The sequence below is a fragment of the Rhinolophus sinicus genome, linkage group LG04 (genome assembly GCF_036562045.2).
Source record: "Rhinolophus sinicus isolate RSC01 linkage group LG04, ASM3656204v1, whole genome shotgun sequence".
Lineage (NCBI taxonomy): Eukaryota > Metazoa > Chordata > Mammalia > Chiroptera > Rhinolophidae > Rhinolophus > Rhinolophus sinicus.
Genome location: NC_133754.1, coordinates 4,459,807 through 4,480,630, shown reverse-complemented (window position 1 = coordinate 4,480,630; position 20,824 = coordinate 4,459,807). Strand labels below are relative to the sequence as shown.

At 52.4% G+C, this 20,824-nt stretch overlaps 1 protein-coding gene across 1 annotated transcript; it reads left to right on the top strand.

Annotated features, from left to right (window-relative positions):
* The first annotated feature begins 2,447 nt into the window (after positions 1 to 2,447).
* On the top strand, positions 2,448 to 20,347 carry XKR5 (XK related 5). Its single transcript, XM_019717758.2, has 7 exons — positions 2,448 to 2,763; positions 4,534 to 4,717; positions 6,515 to 6,699; positions 7,624 to 7,833; positions 9,357 to 9,526; positions 12,517 to 12,628; positions 16,305 to 20,347. Exons 1-7 carry the CDS (start codon positions 2,613 to 2,615, stop codon positions 17,423 to 17,425), a joined length of 2,133 nt encoding a protein of 710 aa, XP_019573317.2. The 5' UTR covers positions 2,448 to 2,612; the 3' UTR covers positions 17,426 to 20,347.
* The last annotated feature ends 477 nt before the right edge of the window (positions 20,348 to 20,824 follow it).

The following is a 20,824-nucleotide window of genomic DNA, read 5'->3' as shown; positions in this document are numbered from 1 at the left end:
GACATAGGGGATGCCGGACCCAGGGGCCCCACCCCAGTGCTGCTCTCAGCGCCCACACTGAGGGCACCTCCAGACAAGTGGCTGAGTTGTCCTGTCTTCTGTAGACTAAGAATACAGATCCCCCAGTGATGCACAGTGTAGGGGGGCCTGGCAAAGCAGCAGGGACGTTTCAGGGGGTGTCGACATTTCTGTTATTGTGGCCCTTTTTATTCTGTGTTTTCTCACTGGTCTCCCCACTGTGACAGGCCAGCTGCCAGCACCTCCTGGGGCATGGGTGCAGCACAGCGGCCTGTGAGACAGTAGAGCCCTGGCTTCTGTGCAGCGTGCGGTGGTTCTCAACAGGCTGCATGAGGTTGTGGACCCTCTCTGCCTCTGGAGCAGGGGCTGGAAGCTGGGGTGAGTTCAGGGCCAGCATTGGGGCAGACATGTCAGTACCGGGCCTTCGGGGCCGAGGCTGTCCTGCCAGCCAGCCAGCATCGGCAGCAGTGGCGGCTGAGCCGACATGGGCTCCCTTGGCTTTCAGAGAGAGGCCCTAGGAGGCAGCCACCCTTGCTGTCTGCTCAATGCACGTCTTAACCCCGCCTCCACAGGGAACACTGCTCCCAACTGAGCAACTGAAATCTCTTGTGCTCTCCACCGCCCACTTGAGTCCGTACAGAAAACTCTCAGTGCCCCCAGAGCGGTGCCCATGAAAATTTCCTCTAAAGACCTTCTTTCTAAATAGATGTGTGATCAGGTGTTTACACTTTAGCACTGCCTGATTCTCTCTCTAGCTTCCCAGATTTCTGCACAACCCACCCCACCACCATCTATGCTCTCTGCCCATTTATTTCACCCAATGGCTGTGATTTGGGATGGGAGCCACCAGTTTGAGTTGAGGCTATTATCCAGGGACAATAAACCCCATTCTCTATAAAGTTTTCTACTTTTCCTTTCAAACATCCTTCCAGAGCTTCAAAACAGAAGACGTTGACTAGAGTTCTTATTCAAACCGCTGTTGTCCCAGGAGAAAGACCCTACTCTGAACCTTTAAATCACTGGATTCTTTTTTAACATATGAAGTATTGGATACATGTATATGCTTCAAATAGCACATAGAAGAAATTAGGAGACATTTTTTTCTAAAACGTGAAATGTTGAGCAAAGTATGAAATACCACAATAACCCTCCCCATCCATAAACATCCTCTACTCCTAATGTCTGTACGTGATTTCAATTTCATCGTCTTTTTCTAGTAGATGAGAGCCCTGCTCTGAACGTGTTCAAATTGTGACATACTCCCTTTGCAAGGCAACCGGAAAGGGACTGGACATCAACAAAAAGGCAGGTTGCAGTAAGCAAGCAGGAGTCGGGCTTTGACACTGATGTTTGGGATGGAACGGAAACCCAGACCCTAGAACCGCAGGCTTGTATCAGTTTAGAGGAAAGAGACACAGAAAGTTTATGGGGGGATGTGATCTTCTGTATTTTAGAGGTGAGTCTCTGAAATGGGGAGAGCCCTAGAAGACCAGGATTTGCCGTTCTGATGAGCAACCAGAAATGCATTGAAAAGTGAATGGAAAGCTGGGTGTGGAGGGGAAGAGAAGCCTCTCAGGATAAATATAAACATTTCCTTCAATGAAATAAAGCATTTTATAAGAATCACATTGAAACTGTAAGGAAGAACCGAAGGTGTCTGACTTCTTGGCTCTATTTAGGTAAATGGAAAATAATCATAAGAGTATAATAGGTTCGCCTGAGTCCCCCTACTCTGAGTTTTCCCTTTAAGAGGGTAAGTTCAACTGTGGATTGTTCTACTACAGGGCTCTAATCGGGAAGGGGTGACAATTCCACCTAAGTAGACCAGTGTGATCAGCGCAGCAAGACCCCATGGGAAGTGGCAAACGCCCTTGACTCAAGGACGGGGCTGCAAAACTCCCCCAAAATAAAAAGGAGGAATAGTTTTGCTAATTGCCTGCTTTAGGAGTTAAAGACCCCAAGTTCATCATCACCTTCGCTGTGACTAAATAGCACTTCTTCCTGAAATTATACTACATATGTGAGTATATGTGTATCCATAATATATACACACAATACATATATGCACACTGCACGATATATATATGGTATATATTACACATATCATATATATGTATATATCTCCAGAGAGGTTTTCCAGTGCGCAGTGTTACTTCTTGCAAATTGGAATCTTGATTAACCCTCAAGCCCATCTAGAAAAAGCTTTTGTGAGGCCAGAGATGGGGATAGATTTAAAGGTGAGACGCAGAGGAAGAGCCAGTTAACACGCCCTGGAAGATTTCAGACTCACTAAGGGCTCTAACCCACCTCCGCCCATAGACGTGCACTCCTGACTAGTGGTCAACCCGCCTGCCAGTCAGCGGCCGCAGAGGCGGTGACCAGTGAACCTTCCGGACTAAGCTACCTGCAGCCCTGCAGCTCTCCCCGTACTTCTCCAGGTTCCGCTAGAAAGTTGGGAACAGCGAGAAAACACTCCTCCCACAGCAGGAGGCTCCAGCTGATGCAGCCCCGTAGCCAGAAAACTCAGTGCTGCCTTCCCTCTCCCCGCTGGTAACTTGAGATAAACCAGAACCAGTCTAACGGCTGGGGCCGAAATGCCTCCCGCAGTCGGGTCTCCGCCGGAAACCTCCCCGACTCAGCCGCGCGCGGGGGGAGGGGCAGGGGCGAGGCGGCGCGGGCGGCGGAGGATGCACGCGGGGCTGCTGGGGCTCTCGGCCCTGCTGCAGGCGGCCGAGCAGAGCGCGCGTGAGTGCTGGGCAGCTCGAGGCTGGGCGCCTGCCATGCTCACCCTTCCAACACCCCAACCCCTTCACACCACCCCTGCCGCGGGGGGCAGCCTGCCCCCTGCGCACAGCACTGCGCGCCAGTGTAGCACCGTGCACCCCAACCGCCTGCTGAGGACGTCCGCCCCGTCCTGAGTGGACCCCCACGATGCACGATCCCCCGTGGATGGGTGATTGCCCCCACCAGTGATGCATGATCTCCTACGCATGAGACCTCGAGTGGATGCACGCCTTCCCCCCCCTCACCCCGCGGATGCATGGTCCTCTGTTGGATGCACGGCCTCTCCCCGCAGATATTTGATCCTCCCAGAGCCCGGGCACCTGTATCCCGCCCCGCCCTCCAGGAAGGCCTCCTGGACTCAGCAGGGTGCTGCGGATGCGAGATGGGCCGAAGGCGGGCCCGGGTGCACCCTGCTCCCCCCGCCCCCATCCCGGGCTGGCCTAGCGGTCTCGGGCTGCTTAGAAACGGGGCTGAGGGGGGTGGGACGGGGCACGGCGTCCACACTGCCCTGGAGGTCTGTGTTCTGCCTCAGGGTTCAGAACAGGGCCGAACGCGGCTCGCTGGGAGCACCCCTGTCCTGTGAGGAGCCGGGCCCTCGCCGGCTGAGACGAAGCAAGATGGCAACACTTAGCGCCTTTCTAGTTTGAATTTGTAACTCTTTCGGAGCCGGAGAGGAGGCCCCGCCCACTTCCGCCCGGGTCCCTGCAGACGCGTCTACCTCGGAGGGGTCCGAAGGGGAGGGGTCTTTAATGAGGCCACAACTTCTAGATAACCCCCGCCAGCAACGCCCCTCCCCAGCATGCACGCACCTGGAATCTCCCGCGGGCGCTGGCTCTGCACTTCACCACTGGGAGCCGGTTGCTGACCCCGGGTTGGCGGGGTCCCTTGTTGGAACCGCTGTCTCTGCGGGTTCCCCCGAGGCTCCCCCACCGCGCTGTTTCCGAGGGGCTTTGGGCAAGACTGGCACCCAGGAGGAGGTCCAGTGAGATCAGCAACAAAGCTCCTGAACACAAGACAGGACCCCAAGGCCTCCGCCCCGCCCCCAGTGGGGAGCTGCCCGGGCCTCAGCATTCCTTCAACCACTGCTGGGGACACTGGCCTGTGTGTTCAAGCAGGGGCAGAGCCTGGGGACCTAGGATGGCTGCCAAGTCCTGACCCCTTGTCCAGACCTACAGGGTTCTATCTGTCTTGGGCAATGTTGGGTTTCCGCTACTATCGGTGGGTTTATGTGCCTGCAAATCCATTTTAAACTCTAATACTGGGAAACCCAAGCAGTAGTCATAGGAAACCATGGCTGTATGGTGGGCAGATACCAGCACCCACCTCACCGTCATCGGTTGGGGAGCTCAGATCCTCACTTAGATTTGTCTCCACCCCTCAGGCCTCAAAAATAAATAACTCCATCCTCAGAGAGCAGGCTTGGCATTTTTTTTTTCAGCACATGCTAGGTGCCATGTATTTTTTTTGCATATACGTCCTGTGCCATCTAACAGTCCCTTTATACGACCATGGTGTCTGAACCTCTGGGGGCCTCAATCAAAGCCCTAGCACTTAATGAAGCCCTAGCACTTTCATTCGACCTCAGGCCCATCTCGACTGACTGCCGGCAGGCTGTGCCGGCTCCAGGGCTGGGTCTAGCAGAGGCCTGCCTGTTGGGGACGCAGTGTTGGCTGGTCAGCCAGGCTCACTCCATTTCCCACTCACCCTCCACCTTTCCCCCTCGCCCCCCAGGCCTCTGCACCGTGACCTACTACTTTACCACAGGACAGCTGCTCTGGGGGTGGCTGGCCCTGGCTGTGCTGCTGCCTGGCTGCTTAGTCCAGGGCCTGAGCTACCTGTGGTTCCGAGCAGACGGACAGCAGGGCCACTGCTGCTTGGTCATGCTGCACCTCCTACAGCTCGGCGTGTGGAAGCGGTAAGCCTGATTGCACAAGTGGTAGGAGGGTTCATTTGTGCACAGGTACTGTACCCTCAGGGTCCTAACTGCCCTCCCCCTACCTAGTTCCATTTTAACAACTACTACCTTAGTCAAGGCAGTGGGCACAGTTTGGAGCACAGACCAGGCAGTGGAGCTGGCCTGGTGGCCTGGTGGCGTCATCATCGAACCTTTTGTGCAGGAAGAAGCCATTTGGGAGCCAGGGCCCGTTTCTGCCATTAAAAAGCAGCCTGAATGGGCCTAGTGCTGGCAGGCTCACCTGTGGGCAGGCACACATGTGGGCGGGCTCACCAGTACGTAAATGGCAAATTTCAGTTCTCAGCTGTTTTATCATCCCATGGAGTAGCCAAGAATAAAAGAGGGTGGATACTGGGAGGGTCAGATGGGTGAAGCCCTGCAGCTCTCGTGTTCATTAAGTGGTAGGTGCCAAGGGTTGGGGGTGGGGGTGCTCAAGGAGTCATTGCCAGTTTTCAGGCCTCGGGCTGTGCCATGGGCTGTTCTCAGTGGTTTATGCCTTCAGGTTGTTCCCAGGGCTTTCTCTGTGGGAGCTGAAGTGAGTTTTCTGATTTCTCAGCTGAGTCTGAGGAGGGACTAATTCCCTTCCTCCCAGAGTAGAATCTTAAGTTGGAGGTAGAGGGTGCTTCTGACAGACATAAAGCACCCACCCCGACTGTCATGGGCCCCTTACAGCTGGAACCCTAGGTGCATAAAGGCACCAAAAACAGTTTGCAGCCACAGACGTTTGCCTGATGTTGGGCCTTTGGCTTTACTCAGTGCGGGTCCTCTGAAAAGATCCAACTCTTACTAGGGGGTGGAGAGCAAAGGTGGTTTTCCCATCAGGCTCACAAAGGATTAAAGCCTACTTGGTCCTGTGTACCGTTTTCACGCCCTTGCCTCAGCCCAGCCCAGTAAGAAAACAATTAAGGGTTTGGGTCCTCCTGGGACCACCTAGTTCGTTGTAGCCATCAAGTATGTGACCTCAAGGACAGACCGCCTATTGAAAAACACGAGTCAACGTTCTAAGCTAATATTTCACAGCTCAAAGGGAGAGTTACGCCAGTGCCAGTCCCTTGAGAGCAGCTTCCCGAACAACTGCCAGATAAACCTGCCTTCTGAGCTGTGTGGGGACCCTCAGGCCCGGCTCATCCAGAACTGGGGCTGCGTCAGGCTTTCGGTGCATCCAGATCCATGCAGCTAGTCCCACAGTGACTCCACTCTCTTGTCTCCCCATCACCTCTGGCCACCTGGGTCTCTGGCCGTCCCCAGCCAGGCCGCCTCTTCCTTCTCATCCTGCTCTACGCCTGTCCCAGTGTCAGTAGCACACACAATTCTCCATTCTGTGAGGAGAGGATATGTTTTCTCATCTCCGTGTGCTCTAAAGCGATGGTGGCATGGTACCTTGCAACAAGCATTTGTTGAGCAAATTAATAATTCCCGTCCCAAAAGGTTCCGGGGTGGGGGATGCATGTCCGGGTTAGCGCCAAACCACGCAAGGCTGAGAGCGAGCCCCCAGCAAGCCTGTGTGCTCCAGGCTCTGGCACACACCGCACCACCACCACCACCACACACATGGGCTGAGCAGGGTCACATATGGCAGCATCTGGACTGGAGGGCACATCTTCAGTGTGGAGTCAGAGCTCAGGGACCCCAGTGTGCAGACCTGAGAGGTTATTCTCCAAAACGCTATAGGTCCCAACAGCAAGCCAGAAAAAGGAGGGTGTCCTAGTCAAGCTGGCGAAGTCTGACTCTGCACCACACATCCTTGCTCTTCCTCAGACACTGGGACGCCATGGCAACTGTTCTGTGGAAGGATGGGGTGGCCCGCCACCAGGGCCAGCTGCTGCTCCAGGAGGCCGACCTGTCAGCTCTCCGCCTCTTGGAAGCCCTGCTCCAGACCGGACCCCACTTGCTGCTTCAAACTTATGTTTTCCTCGCCTCAGATTTCACAGATATTGTGCCAGGTGAGCGACTTCATTCAGAGCACAGCCTGTCCCACTTCTCAAGGGGGACACACACAAATGCTTTATTTAGCAGAAGTCCACAATCGAAGATTTCCCCTGCTGGGAAGGATGAAGGCAGCCCAAGCTCACAAGTTCAAGGTCATGGCTAACACAGGCTTTCGTTGGGGTGATTAGTTCCCAGGGGGTTGGCTCCCTTCATGGGCTCAGTCCCTAACATAGAAATTGTGGGTCACATACCCTCGAAACACCTGGCGAAGGTCCACACTCTGCTTCTCGGCAACATCACTGCATCTTTAGTCACTAGAGTAAGTCAGTGCTGCCAGCGGCTTATCCCTCGAGAGGCCCCGGCAATGTCTGCCTGCAGCTGGCACGCGCCCCAGCCGTTGGCGTGTTCCTCCTTTCCTTTTATCTTGGTGGCTTCTTGCTCTCCCCCCACGGCTCCTTTCTCTTCCCTGTCTTTTCCGAGTGTCCACATTTCTACATGCAGAAGTTAAATACCTGAGTCAGGACTGCGCTGTCCTTCCATCTGGCCTTATCACAGGGCCGGGCGCAGTTTGGTGTTCTGGTTTTATGTGTTTGATCAAACCTCCTTTGTGTGGATCGGACAACAAAGTACATTTGAGATGGAATACCATGCTCAGAGCCCTCTGAACTGCTTTGTTACAAACAGAGCTCAGAGCGAGGGGCTGAGAGGCTCAGTCACTCAGACATTTTCTGTACAGAAGAAGAACCCAGCTCGCTTCTGGGGAAGCGTCACGCTGAGGACACATCTCACATCCTCGGTTCTTCCTGTGCACAGACGTGTGTTTTACATAGGGGTCTGTTATCCGCTGTCAGGGTGCTTGTTTACAGATGCCCTCGTGAAACCAGGTTTTAATCAGAGGATGGACGTTTCACAAACACTGCTGCCCACATCTCTTCCAGGGATGAGCGCCCTGTGCTCCTGGGCGGCCCTGTCCTGGGCCCTGGTGTGCTATGCTCGTTTCATGGGCTCCATGAAGCCAGGTCACCTCGCCACGCCATGGGCTGCCCTCTTCTGCCAGCAACTGTGGAGGATGGGCATGGTGGGAGCCCGTGTCCTGAGTCTGGCTTTGTTCTTCAGAGCTCACCACGCCTGGGGTTTGGTGGCTGGAGGTAAGCGAGCGTGTGTCCTGGCTGCCCATTGCTGTATAATGAACCACGCCAGAACTTAATGCCTTCAAATAGCCACTTCCGATCATCAACCCCAGTTCTGGGGTCTGACTGTGGGGGTTCTTTCCTGGGGGGGCTCACAGGGGTACAGTAGGATAATGTGTGTCTGGATTCCCAGGGCAGCTCCACTGGGCTGGCTGTACAGATGGCATCTTCCCTCTCAGCCGGGCACCCCGGGCTCCTCGTGCCCTTTCTCTTCAGCAGGGTAGCCTGGACTGCATACTTGGCAGCTGAGACTTCCAAGAACAAGGAAGTGGAAACGGGCAGTCCTCAAAACTGGCTCAGCACTGGGTCAGCCCCACTTCTGCTGTATGCCAGCCATCAAAGCAGTCACGGCCAGCCCAGATGCAGGCGATGGAGGAAGAGACTGCAGGCCCCATGGGGACCCAAGGAAGGGCAGCAATGGATGGTGCTCTCATGGAGATAAGCTCCCATAGCCAATGGCCCAGCCAGCTGCAGAGCACAGCTGTATTTGCTGTGAAGGCTTTTAGAACACTGTGTTCTATACCCTGGGCTGAAACCTATTCTGTAGAAAAGCTGTCATTCAAACAGGAGGGAGGCAGAGGGTCCCCCTGCCCTGACACACTAGAAAAATATACAGCACATACTATGATATTTTCATAGCCTCCGAAAGCCCTTAATTGCATTTGCACACTGAAGTTTAGACATCTCTGTTTCACATAGGACCACTCCACCGAGCCCAACCTTTGCTCAGCTTCAGTCTAGCTGAATGGACATGCGAACAGCAATGGTAGGTGCTCTGCCTGACTATGCAGAGTCCCTGCAGGGCCCTGTGTGTCCCGTGTGCCAAGGACAGGAATCTCCTCTGGTCATCGGGGAACGCATGCTGCAAGAAGCAACAGTGCACCCCTGTTTAAAGAGAACGGAGGCATTGAGAAATATTTAGACGTGCCCCAAAGCCAACGTTAATACACTTAGGACAGAAAGGAGACATTTTTGAAAGAAACTGTACTAAAGAGAGAGCAACTTTATTACTCATATATTGTTTAATTGAGCTCAAAGTCCCATATGATAGTATTCATCTTAAAACAGAGGAATAAAATTAAGCTGGAGTGTGCAGGAAGACCTATCGTGTGGCTGTGCAGGGTTTTAGCCCTGGTAGCAGTGACTGACAATCGTGGGCCGTCAGTTTCATAACTGCCGACCAACCAACCGCCTTCTGGAACTAAGCGGGCACATGTTTGGTAAGTGTTATTGGGGCTAGTCTTTGTTTTCTCATCCCCAAATTAGGTCAGGTACCCTTGATGAGGACCAAATGAAACAATACGTGCAAAGATAAAATGTGTTGATTTTCTGTGCCCCTCAGATCTCTTCTGGGTTTGACCTCATGGACGCTGGGCCAGGCGTGGTCAGATCAGAGAGGAGGTTCGAGGCCCGGTTTCCATGTCCCTGCCGACCCCCGCCCTGCCTCCCTGAGTGGACTCTAATGGCCCTCCTCTCGCCAGGTGCCCACTGGCTGGTGATGACATTCTGGCTCGTGGCCCAGCAGAGTGACATCGTGGAAAGCACCTGCCCCTGGCGGCTGTTCAACCTGCTGGTGGGCGCCGTGTACATCCTCTGCTACCTCAACTTCTGGGATGGCCCTTCCAGAAACAGGATGGTCACGTTCTACATGGCAAGTGACGATGTCGGTTTCCTTCAGTCCTCACTTTTACTGTGTTTATAGAGCGTGTGTGTGTGTGCATGTGTGTGTGCGTGTGTGTGCGCGTGTGCGTGCAACTATTTAAGAAGGAATAGCTTGGTTTTAGGGAAAATTCAAAAAGGAATTCTAGTCTCAAACAGAGATGTGGACTCTGAAACAGTAACCTGACGCCCAGCTGTTCCCACACAGTTACCGTAGCAAGAATTTTGGCGACTTTGGTGATGTTTTCAGCCACTCTCTACGCCAGCCCATCTGATAAATAGAATCACAATTCTACTCTGTTATATACACAATATCCTTGTTAATCAACTCAGTTATTGAGTTACAGCCATCGTCCTAGATAGTTTGAAAAACCTAAAGGGGATGTAATGGACTGCCTCTAGGCTGCTTCTCAGCGAGTACAACAGACAAGCTATTTTATGCACAAATAACCCACACACACCCAAAAGAAAGGCAGAATGGGGATAGATGCTAGGAGAAAAGTGATGTCTGAAACTCATAGGAGTGCTGTCAGTTTCACATCCCGCTGGCTGACCAGAGATGCTCTTGACTGGAAGGGGGAGGTGAGCTGCTCTGCAAACAGCAAAGGAGAGAGGATGCAGCCACAGGCTTCAGAGCACAGGTTTTGGAATCAGACAAGCTTGCAGGGACCCCCAGCCCCACCAATGACTATCACCAGCTGGTTTGGCCAATGATGTAAACTCTCTGAACCTATTATTTTCATCGGCACTTTAGGAAACTGTCACCTGTCCCTGTGACAGTAATGTAAAATCCGCATTTTCAGGGACCCTGGGATGATTAAACAAAATAATAAACAACGTGGCACAAAATAACCCACAAACAGTGGTCATTACTAATACAAGATGAAGAGACTTGCCAGGGAGCAGGCAGGCAGGCACTCCCAGGAGCCGGGAGCAAGTGTAAGTGGCCTGAGATGCAGCCCCTCACCAGGACGGTGGGTGGCGTGGTCACCTACTGAGCCCTGTAGAGCTTCCTGCCCCCACAGGCCACAGGGACAGATGGACAGATGGAAGAGGACTCGTGATGTGAGAGAAGCCCAGAGCCTCACCAAGCCTGTTTCCACGTCTGAAACCAGGAATAATAATAATACCCGTCTCGTATGGGGTGAGGATGAATTTGTTCAGCATCATGCAAGTCACAGCTTCCCAGCCCGTGTGCACGCGCACGTGAATAAAATGGAGGACTCATTGTATTGTCCGTTTGCAGAAGCAGTTTCTTCATCTGCCAATGCCCAAATGTGCCCCGATTACCAGCAACGAAATGAGCAGAAGTTGTGCATTCGTTGCTTTGGTTTTTGTTTTGGTCACTTTCATACCTTTGTCTCTATATTATCTCCCAGGGGTTTTTACGCGTTCAAGGGAAACAAACACCTTATAGCTCCCGGTGTCTTTGTCACCAGATCACTGGGTTGAGAGTGATTAAGCAGGAACAATAGAAATTAGACACTATCGAAGGTCAGAATGGAAGGTGCAGCGATGGCACTATCTGTATGCCCTTCACCGTCTGACTCACAGGCTCCTTTAGACTCGTCACAGCCCTACGACATCGTGGGGTGTGAGAATCCCAGTTACAGCTGGGGAACTGGACTCCCAGAGGCAAAGTAGCACGTCCAGGGTCACACGTGTCAGGTGACACATCCAGGGCCGGCCAGTGGTGCTGCCCAGGCCAGACCTAGGTCTCCGATCCTGTGCTCCAGGCCTCCTGCCAACACCATTCCCATGTCAGGCCCTGCCACGTGGTCCTTTCATGGACTCTCCAGTCCTTAGCAGGCACCGCCCCGAGTAGAGAGACATGAGACCTGACCCTGACCGGAAGTTGCGCCTCTTGGGGAAAAACTGTTCTGTTGGCAAAGAAAGGGTTAATACAACTTTTCTCCTTCCTTCCTTCCTTCCTTCCTTCCTTCCTTCCTTCCTTCCTTCCTTCCTTCCTTCTTTTCTTTTTTTTGTTCCAAAAGGAAAAAGACCACAGAATCCACTTTCTAAGGAGGATGGGCCTGGTGGCTGCTTAGAGTAGCTCTAGTTTTTAATAGCTAATGGCTTTGCTTAAATAATGGAAAACGTGTCCTCAGGTCACAGCCACCCAGAACCCAAGGCATGGGGAGAACAGACATTCTTAGGGTTGTTAAGCAGCTCCTCAACGTTTTCAATTCTCTCCTTTGACATTTTTAGAGTTAAAATGACACCAATAAATGACTATACTAAAGTTTTCAAGGACTTTCAGCATGAAATAGTATTACAATTTAGTTTTTTTAATGTCTCATACACAGTATTTCAATACATCATCTTTGAATTATGTCCAGATTGTTTAATTATTTTAAGAAATATATCTTTATATTTGAAAACTGGAAAGCAAAGTTAATAAGCCTGCCTGATGGGAGGGACAGAGCCGTCTGTGAGCCGTGTCTAAGAGCAGCCAGCTTTTTGTCCCTGCAGGAGGCTGTGTTCCGCAGCAAGCATGCTGCCACCTGGTGGCCACAGACCAAAGTTACCTCTAAGAGACACATATTTGAAAACATTTTTTTTTAATGTTATGGAAGTTTGTGACTCTCGCTTACTGGAATTCAATGGCGCTGTAAGCTCTGCAGATACTTTTAGTTATTGTGTTATAAAACTAATAATGCATACAGTTAACATGGGAATATAAAGTAGGAGATATCTGTCCTCAGCCCTCCAAAGGGAGCCACGGAGCCATGTGGGCTGTGTCCTTACATTTCCTGTGTGTTTATGATTCTGCAGACATGCTAATGAGCTGCACTGAGAAGAGGGACATGCCCCCTTTGCCAGAGCAGCTCTCAGGCCCCGACCCTGCTTCCAGGAGGCCCTGTCATCGTGGAGCCCCCGTGGACATCGAGGACACAGCCTCCCACACTGAAGGAAGGAAGCTGCCACAGAACCATGGGACGGGAGTCCTGGCTACATGGTGACTCTCCCTTTGTCCTGCAGATTATGCTGCTGGAGAACAGCATCCTGTTGCTCTTGGCCACTGACTTTCTCCAGGGGACGTCGGTGACCAGCCTGTGGGCCATCGCAGGAGTCATGTCTGGGTTTCTGATTGGTAAGACCCAACGCGGCCTTTTTATTCTCCCTCCACACCCCCAACGTGTTTCTATACAACAAACCAACTCCAAGGGCAGGAAACTGTGCTCAGAGAAGGTAGGGGTGGTGCTCGCGGCACTGTGGGTGGCAAGGCTCCCCACCTGGGATGACACACAGCTCAGCCTTCTTCGTCGGCCGTGCTTGGCTGTGCCGGGAACCAGCACAGCGGGGCTGACTCCTATCCCAACACCTCGTGGGCAGGGCTGCCCCCTAGAGCGATGGCCGGGGCCAAGGACGGGACCTCAGCACCGTGGGATCTGGGGTGCAGAGTCTTCATCCTCCTGACACTATGTCACTGGAGCCCGAGGAGCTGGTTGGTGAGTGGCCCCAACCTACAGCTGAGGAAGATGAGGCACAGAGGAGGTTAAGTGACGTCTCTCGGGGCCAGACGCTTTGTAAGTGGTAGAGCTAGCTCAGCCCCAGCTCCACGTCCGGCATCTAGCCCGAGGCCCGGCAGTTTTAGATAATCAGTTCCACTTTCAGAGTGAATGGATGAGTCCGAGCTCTATGCTATGCCCCCTGTGTTAACCTAGACGAACAGGCCCATGAGAGCCCGAAAGGGAATTCCTCTCCTACGCCTGGAAAAGAAAAAGAAAAGGCACCCTGTTGTCAGCTTGCTCTCCCCACACAGCGTGGCCCAGCCCGGCGACCAGGGCCCTCTCCATCTACAGGCCTGTGCTACAGTGCCCAGGACAGCCGCCAAACGCCTCACGTGGGTCCCTGTGCTTCTGAAACACAATCGATGCCATTTCCTCAGTTGTTTACACAACTCACAGCCCTGAGCTCCCGCCCTCGCCCCAAAGCTTTCCCTGTGGTCACCCACATCCTGAATGAGGCATGCGGGAGCGGTGGGTACCACCTGGACAGCCCCGGCCCCTAAGCAGAGAAATGGTGTCGAGGGACTTGGGTCTTTCTATTGCTCATACCAGCCGGAGGTCACACTGGCCTGAGTCAGTAGCACTGACTAGGGAAAGGACATGACCTTCAGCATCCATGCCCTTAGGGAGGATGGAGCAGATTCATAAATTGTGGCCTTAGAATAAATCTTTGGGAGCCACAAACTACCCTGGCTTTAAGCTGTCTCCCCATCATGAGATGGCACAAGTCAGGGCTTGTTAAACGTTTGGGTTGCTGACTCAGCCCTTCTTTTTCAAATTAAACATTTTTCTTTTGAGATAATTATGGTTATAAGAAATAACATAGAGATCCTCCCATCGATAAAAATTTTTGAAAACATTTTTTTAAAACGTATAAAGCAAGAAATGTCAGAAGGACAACTAAGGTATCTGGGAGGTGCCTGGAAAGAATTCACCAATGACATAATTTTAGAGCCAGACTTTGGGGGATGGATGGAAGGTATTAAGGTAAAGAGCAGGGAAAAGTTTCAAAATTGTGCACAAGTGAAAGAAAGAAGGAAGGGACAGAGAGAGAGAGGAAGGAAAGAATATAGAGATCCCTGGACCATTACCCAATCCCCCCCGTGGTACCATCTTGCAAAACTACATCACAATGAGGACATTGGTGTGACACATTCAAGGTCCACAGAGAACATTTGTGTCACCATCAGGACCTTTCCTGTGCCTCCTTCATAACCACAGCCACTTCCTCATGCCCCAGCCCCCTCCGGAAACCCTGGCCACCTCTAATCTGTTCTCCATTTCTATAACTTTGTCACTGCCTCCTGTTCTTAGATGGCAGCACAGGATATGTAACCTTTGGGCACTGGTGTGTCACCCAGCATGACTCTCTGGCTCTTCATCCAGGCCATCGTGTGTCAGTCATCCCATCCTTTGCTGCTAAGTACTGTCTCGTGTGTGGTTAACAGTTTGGTAACTGCTCGTCCTTTTTAAACTAACAATTGATTTCTAAGCTGCCAGGGGCATGTAAGTGACAGAGAGAAAGCTGAGGACCCGCTTGCCAGTGTGTGACCCAGCTGTGCTCCCCCACATCGCACAAGGGTCTGGGGGCTCCTGGCTTACCTGGGGGGACGGGGTGTTGTCAGCTGGAAGCCTAACCACGCACTTGGATTTTGTGCTTCTCAGAGGCATGACTGAGTGCTGTGAGCACATCGGCGCCGGGAGTAAAAGCCACCCCCCGATCTGCTTCACATACGTGAACACTTCAGTTCAGAAGGAGGGGTTCTGCAGCACCCCTGCAGTGTACCATGGTCCCAGTTCCCCACCTCGTCTCTCTCCAGGGAGAAGGTGTCCCCTTCCTCAGTGCGTTGACCCCAGGTGTCGGGAGCAGGCGTGGGAGCTGGAGATGATGGCCTGCACCCACTCAGCTGGCCAGAGGGCTCACAGCCAGGCCTTCCCCAGTTTCCTGGAGCTGCCCGAACCCCAATTCCCACGCAGCCCTGGAGGTTGTGCTCAGTGGCAAGATGTGCACGAATCATAGTCCAAGGAGCACAGGCCTCAATCAGCAGCTTGGCCGTCATCTTGGCTCCCTGGGCATACAATTTTGAGTGCCTACTATGTGCCGCCTGGGGCTACAAAAACCCCGTGAACAACATGGCCTCCTGGAAAGTCTGCCTTCTCTGAAAATGTGCACTGACGCTGTGTGATCAGGGGCCTCGTTCCCCCGTCTTGGCCTTGGGTGGCTCACTGTAAAAGAAGGGTGACAACACCCACCGCTGGCTGGCGGTGACAGTGCAAAACAATGTGCAGGAAAGGCTTGCGTTGTGCCCGCTGCAGAGCCCCACCAGCCACGTAGGAATTCTGCCTCCCACCCTCACCCCTAAAGACAGCTCTCTGAGAGGATGCGAGGATCGGCGGTCGGTTCCTTCCAGCTCTTCCTGCCCCTCTGAGGTGCCCCCACGCCTGTTTCAGGCTTCATGCTGTTTATACCGAGCGCCCTGAACCCAGCCACTTCGTCCAGTACAACAGGAAACTGGAAATAACGTGGGAGGTTGCTGGAACGCTCTGTTAAAGAAGTTACTGCGGTAGTCAACACTTCTGATCAAAATAAATTAATCTGACAACAATGCGATTAAGGTGTTTATGCACAAAGGAAGTGCTGCTGTTGGTCATGGAAATTCCTTGATATGGGTTTTTGATGGGCATGTTTAACCTCTGCTTGGGCCTTGTTTTTGAGATTATTCCTTACCTCCCAGCTTTGGAACCCATCCACCCGTGTGCACAGGGTTGAATGCTGAGTATTTGATCCAGCTATCTGAAAGTAAAATTAGCTCTTCTATTAGGTTGGTGCAAAAGTAATTGCAGTTTAAAAGGTTAAAAATAACTGCAAAATCCACAATTACTTTTGCACCAACCTAATACCAAGGGTCTCTCACACACATGTGCACACACATGTGCGCGTGTGCTCTCACACACACACACGTGCACACACACATGTCTAGAGTGCTCAGCTGCAGTTGCTCTCAAGGAAGAATCAAGAGGATTTAAACTTTGTTACTACATTTGTAAGCTTAGCCACATTTGCAGTGTGTGGAAGCTGCAGCCTACGTAAATTTCTTCCTCATATCCTGTCCCGATGCTCCAACAAGAGCCCCGCTTTGGACCCCAAATTACATTACTCTGCTCACAACTCCCGAACCTGCAATTCTGCAAGCCACGGGGAGGACGCAGGACTTGGAAGCCTATAAACTGAGCTCTTCTCTTTCTTGTCTTTTTCAGGCACCATCTCGCTGGTCATTTATTACAGCCTGCTGCATCCTAAGTCCACACACATCTGGCAGGACTTTGTAAGGAAGTCCCGTGGCTTTGCAGGGGGTGACAAGGCAGAGACAGACTCTTCTCCCCAGGGCACCGCTCTAGCTGAAGACAGGCTGGAGAGCCCAGGCACATGTCAAGAGGAAGGTTATGAGCTAACTAGTCTCGGGGAGCCCCCCAGCTCGCAATGGGGACCCCCAGAGTCTGGGCTAGAAAGCCAGATTTCGGGGGGGAACTCTTTCCTCAATCACCACCACTGGCTCTTGGTGAAACTTGCCCTAAAAACGGGAAATGTGTCTAAGATCAACGCAGCCTTTGGAGAAGACCATCCTGGGTACTTCTGTCCCCCTGCGTGGGGCTTGAGCCAACACTACAACCAGCAGAAGAAGCCCCCGTTTTCCCAGCAAGAGCTCCCATCGTCACCCCATGGCCCCCTCACCTCAGAGAATGGCTCTGAGTTTCGAGGTGTCTCAAAAGCAGAGGCTGACCAGTCGGAAACCTCAAGTTACGTCTCTTTTACCAGCGATAATTATGGCAAAGCTCCTGTCCAGCAGCCAGCAGCTCTTCAGCAGGGGGCTAGCCCAGAGGGAGGAGCAGGGGCTGTTTCTAGGGAGCAAGAAAGAGGTGCAGGTGGGCAGCCGAGAGGTGCAGGTGGACAGGAGAGCGCCACGCTGTACTTCAGTGCCACCTCGGAAGGGGCCACTCCCTCACACCAAGGAGGTGGGCAAGCCACGGCACAGACGTGGGGGAAAGGCAGCCCCACGCAGCCCGCCTCGCCTCAGCCGGCCGCTAAGCCCTTTCCCGTCGCCATAGCCAACATTAGCCCAATCCTAGGCACGGGTCTAGGTAGGATATTCCGCCCCAGCACGGTCGTCCTCAGCAGCTCTCCGGCTGGCTCGGACGGTGGGGAGCTCACGAGGGGCCCAAATCATCTTGCCACTGCTGGCACGTGGATGTCACTGCCGCAGGTGAGCCCAAGGCCTACAGATGAGCCCTGCCTCACATCCACCCCCAAGTCTGAGTCCATCCAGAGGGATGGCAGCCCGAAGGGAAGGCCAGAGACCGAGACAAGTGTCATCATCTGACCACAGCCCCGGTGAGAGAAGACAACAGGCTGGTCACTGGATGTCTGGATAGGAGAAATTGCACTTCTGACATCCACACCCTGTGCGTCACACGGCCCCCTGGACAGCTCAGAAATGAAGGAACCAGACTAGGTTATTTCTAAGATCCCCTGTGAACACCACACACCACACCTGTGCATAAGAGATGGTCTCTAACACAGCGTGAGGGGAGAAAAGGCTTCCCATCAAAATCGCCTGCTTCCTTTTACAAACTGTACGATCCCTATTTTATTGTTGTTGTTGTTGTGGCTTCTAGGAAACTCAGAGGAACAACCTAGAGTCCTATTTTATTCTGGATTCGTGTTACAGTTAGCGTCTCTTGACACGGGTGGTTATTAATCTCTTTATAAAAAAGTATTCTAACTGCATTCTTTTATGAAACCTCATGGTAAGATAAGGCAAGCCTTTCTGGATGGGAAATGTATGCTACACTCATGCACCTGAGGGACAATGCAAAGGTCACTCTGAGACTCCCTCGCCTCTCTAGCAGAGCATAAATGGGATTTTTCTGTTAAACATGCAGCCCTCCTTCCCGAAGGCCAGACGGCAGTTCTTTGTGGGGTCCCTCTCCTCCGCTACTGACTTTACACTCTGTTTCCTTTTCCTCCAGACTTTGCTCCCTCCTCCATTTGATGTGATACATTATCTGTGACTTAAGCCCATCCACAAGAAGGGAATTAATGTCCCTTCCCCCTCGTGCTCTGTCTCTTTCTAACTCCTCCTTTACAGGTGTTGCCTGTGGATCAGTATTCCATCATTGCTGTAAGCCTTCCTTCATAGCTGGTTAAGGAAGTCCAGTCATAAACCACTGAGGAGGGCTGGGTGCTGTTTGCTGGGGGCACTTTTTACCTTTCCAAACACCTCCAGGTTCAGGCACAATAGCCAAGCCCCAGAGAGAAAATGTAGAGTAACTTAGCTCACACACGCCAAGAGCATGCACAGACATTTCCTGCCGTAAGCTCGCAGACCTCAGCATGATGGTGGGTTGCCAGCCACACATGCCAGCTCGACGTCGCAGACAGAGGACTGGCTGAGAACTTTTGCTGCAGCAGGTAAATGTAAAGTGAGAGAGTCTGCTAACCCAGAAAGCCACCCACAGTCACTCACTGTACTATTGTAGCACATGGTCCCTGCCCCTCCCGTTCTCACCAGCTGGGAACCTGAGCCTCGTCCGACACAGCTCTACCCAGTTCCTCCTCCAAGACAACGCACGCCTCACCTCTCGGGGGCCTTCCTGGTTTCCCCCACTTTGCCCCTGGCCTCAGGCTTGTCCTCCACAGTTCTCTACTCTCTAGCACCTCTTCCTAAACTTGGGACACCACAGGATGGGTTATTAGTGACTGCTGCAGTCATGATTCAGCTTCAGGACATGTCTTCGCCCTCACAGGCAGCCAGGAGAAAGTACCATAGACTGGCGGCTTACACAGCAGACATTTATTTCTCCTCGTTCTGGAGGCTGGGATGCCCAAGACCAAGATGCCAGTGATTCAGTTCCTAGTGACAGCTCACTTGCTAGTTTGCAGACGGCCACCTTCTCCCTGTGTCCTCCCACAGTGGGGACACAGGAAGGAAGCTCTCGTGTCTTCTTCTAAGGGCACTAATCTCATCATGAGGACCCCACCTCCCAAAGTCCCATCTCCAAATACCATCACGTCGGGGGTTAGGGCTTCTGTATGTGAATTTCAAGGGGACACCATTCAGTCTGTCACAGTGCACATCCTGTTAGAAGGGCCTTGTGTCACCGGGAAAGGTGGAGGTGGGACCGGGACTCTGCTCATCCTTTTCAAACTTCCCAGCCCTTGAAGGGGCTAAAAGGCCTATTCATTCACTCGTTTAAGGACTGTGTATCGAGCATACAGCAGGCACTAAGCAGACGGAAACGGAGGCAAGCGCCTGCTGTGAAAAGGCCCATAGACCAGTCTGGGCTTCTAAATGGCCTCTTCACACCTGCAGTAAGCGGCCGCACCCAGAATGTCCAAACGCGTGTGTCACTCCCATGGCACTGGGGAATTTATCTGGTGTCTGCTGTTCCTTGGGCCTGGCTGCTTTCCTTGATTTTTTTAAGGCTCCCACACTTCCCTCTCCTGCCACAGAGCTACACAGGAGACAGCAAAAAAGAACTCTGAGTGGACCTAAGCACTACAGATAGTGCACGTATTGCTTTCACTGCCATCGCCGCAAAAGCAGGGAGGCCTCTGGACCTGCCAGAAGTTCAAGTTGATTTCCATCAGTGTTTCTATGCCGACTGCACCAAACAAGGGTTTTACTCTATGCCTCAACCTCGTTCCTCTCTTTAAAGCAGACTGATGCTTTTCTGTCCTCCCGAATTTGATTCTGTGTTCCATAGTAATTAGGATGACCATCTGTCCTGGTTCTCCCAGGACTGGAGCGTTTCCTGGGGTGTGAGGAGGTTTTAGGGCTAAAACCAGGTAGACCCGGGCCAGCCGGGGTAACTGGTCACCCTAATACCTGTTAGCACTATTCACTTTTTCTACGTGACGTGGCCCCTGAGAGCAGAGAAAATATCGCCTGGTTAAAAATCTGGAGATGATGTGAGTCTCCTCCAACAAAGTCCTGCAACCCCCCAAGCCCTGTCCTCACCCACATCAGTCTTGCAAAACTTGACTAATGTCCCCCTCGCTAGTCACAACCACCAGAGTCAACATAATTGTGAACTTTCAGCGCCACCAGTGCCAGGGGAGCCCTGCTCTAAAGGCAAAGCTATAATCCAGATTTGACATTAGCCTCTCAGGGAAGGATCTCCCATGGAAAATTACCATGGAAAAACCCCGACTCTGACCACACAGAAGCATTCATTATGGCGAGATTGTAATGACAACATTGCCCATCAGGGTTTCCATTATAAATGGGGCCTGGATTTTGGTGGAGCACAGTTCTTTCCAGCTGGAGGAAACCATGGCAGGTTTTCAGCCCACTGGGGACTTTTCTGATTTGTTTACAAATTGGCAAGGCTTGTGGGGTGGGGGTGGGAGGGGACGAGGGGGAAGAGTAGGTTGGGAGTGGAATAAACAGTATGGATCCTTGTTCTTAGTATGTTCTTTAAACTGAAACTAAGGGAACACAAACAAACAAAACACAACCGACAAGGTCAATTACGGATGTCACTCCAACCTGGAGATTAGGAATTTAAAGGCAACGCTTGTAAAGCTGGAGCGTTTGATGAAAGAATAGCTTTGCTTTTTGGTTATTCTTACACCTGAAGTTTGGTCAACAGCAGAAAAAAGGAGCGTGGGCGCACTGTACCTGGGAAGGAAGCAAAGTGCTGGGAAGGCCCGCATGGCGAGGAGACCTGGGTTCTCTTCCAGCTCTTTCCAGCTAATTCTGTGATGACAGAAATCA

Coding starts and splice junctions, on each gene's coding strand:
- XKR5 (XM_019717758.2), top strand. CDS start 2,613: ATGCCTCCCGCAGTCGGGTCTCCGCCGGAAACCTCCCCGACTCAGCCG. Junction 6,700..7,623: donor TTTCACAGATATTGTGCCAG/GTGAGCGACTTC, acceptor CATCTCTTCCAG/GGATGAGCGCCCTGTGCTCC. Junction 9,527..12,516: donor GGATGGTCACGTTCTACATG/GCAAGTGACGAT, acceptor TTTGTCCTGCAG/ATTATGCTGCTGGAGAACAG.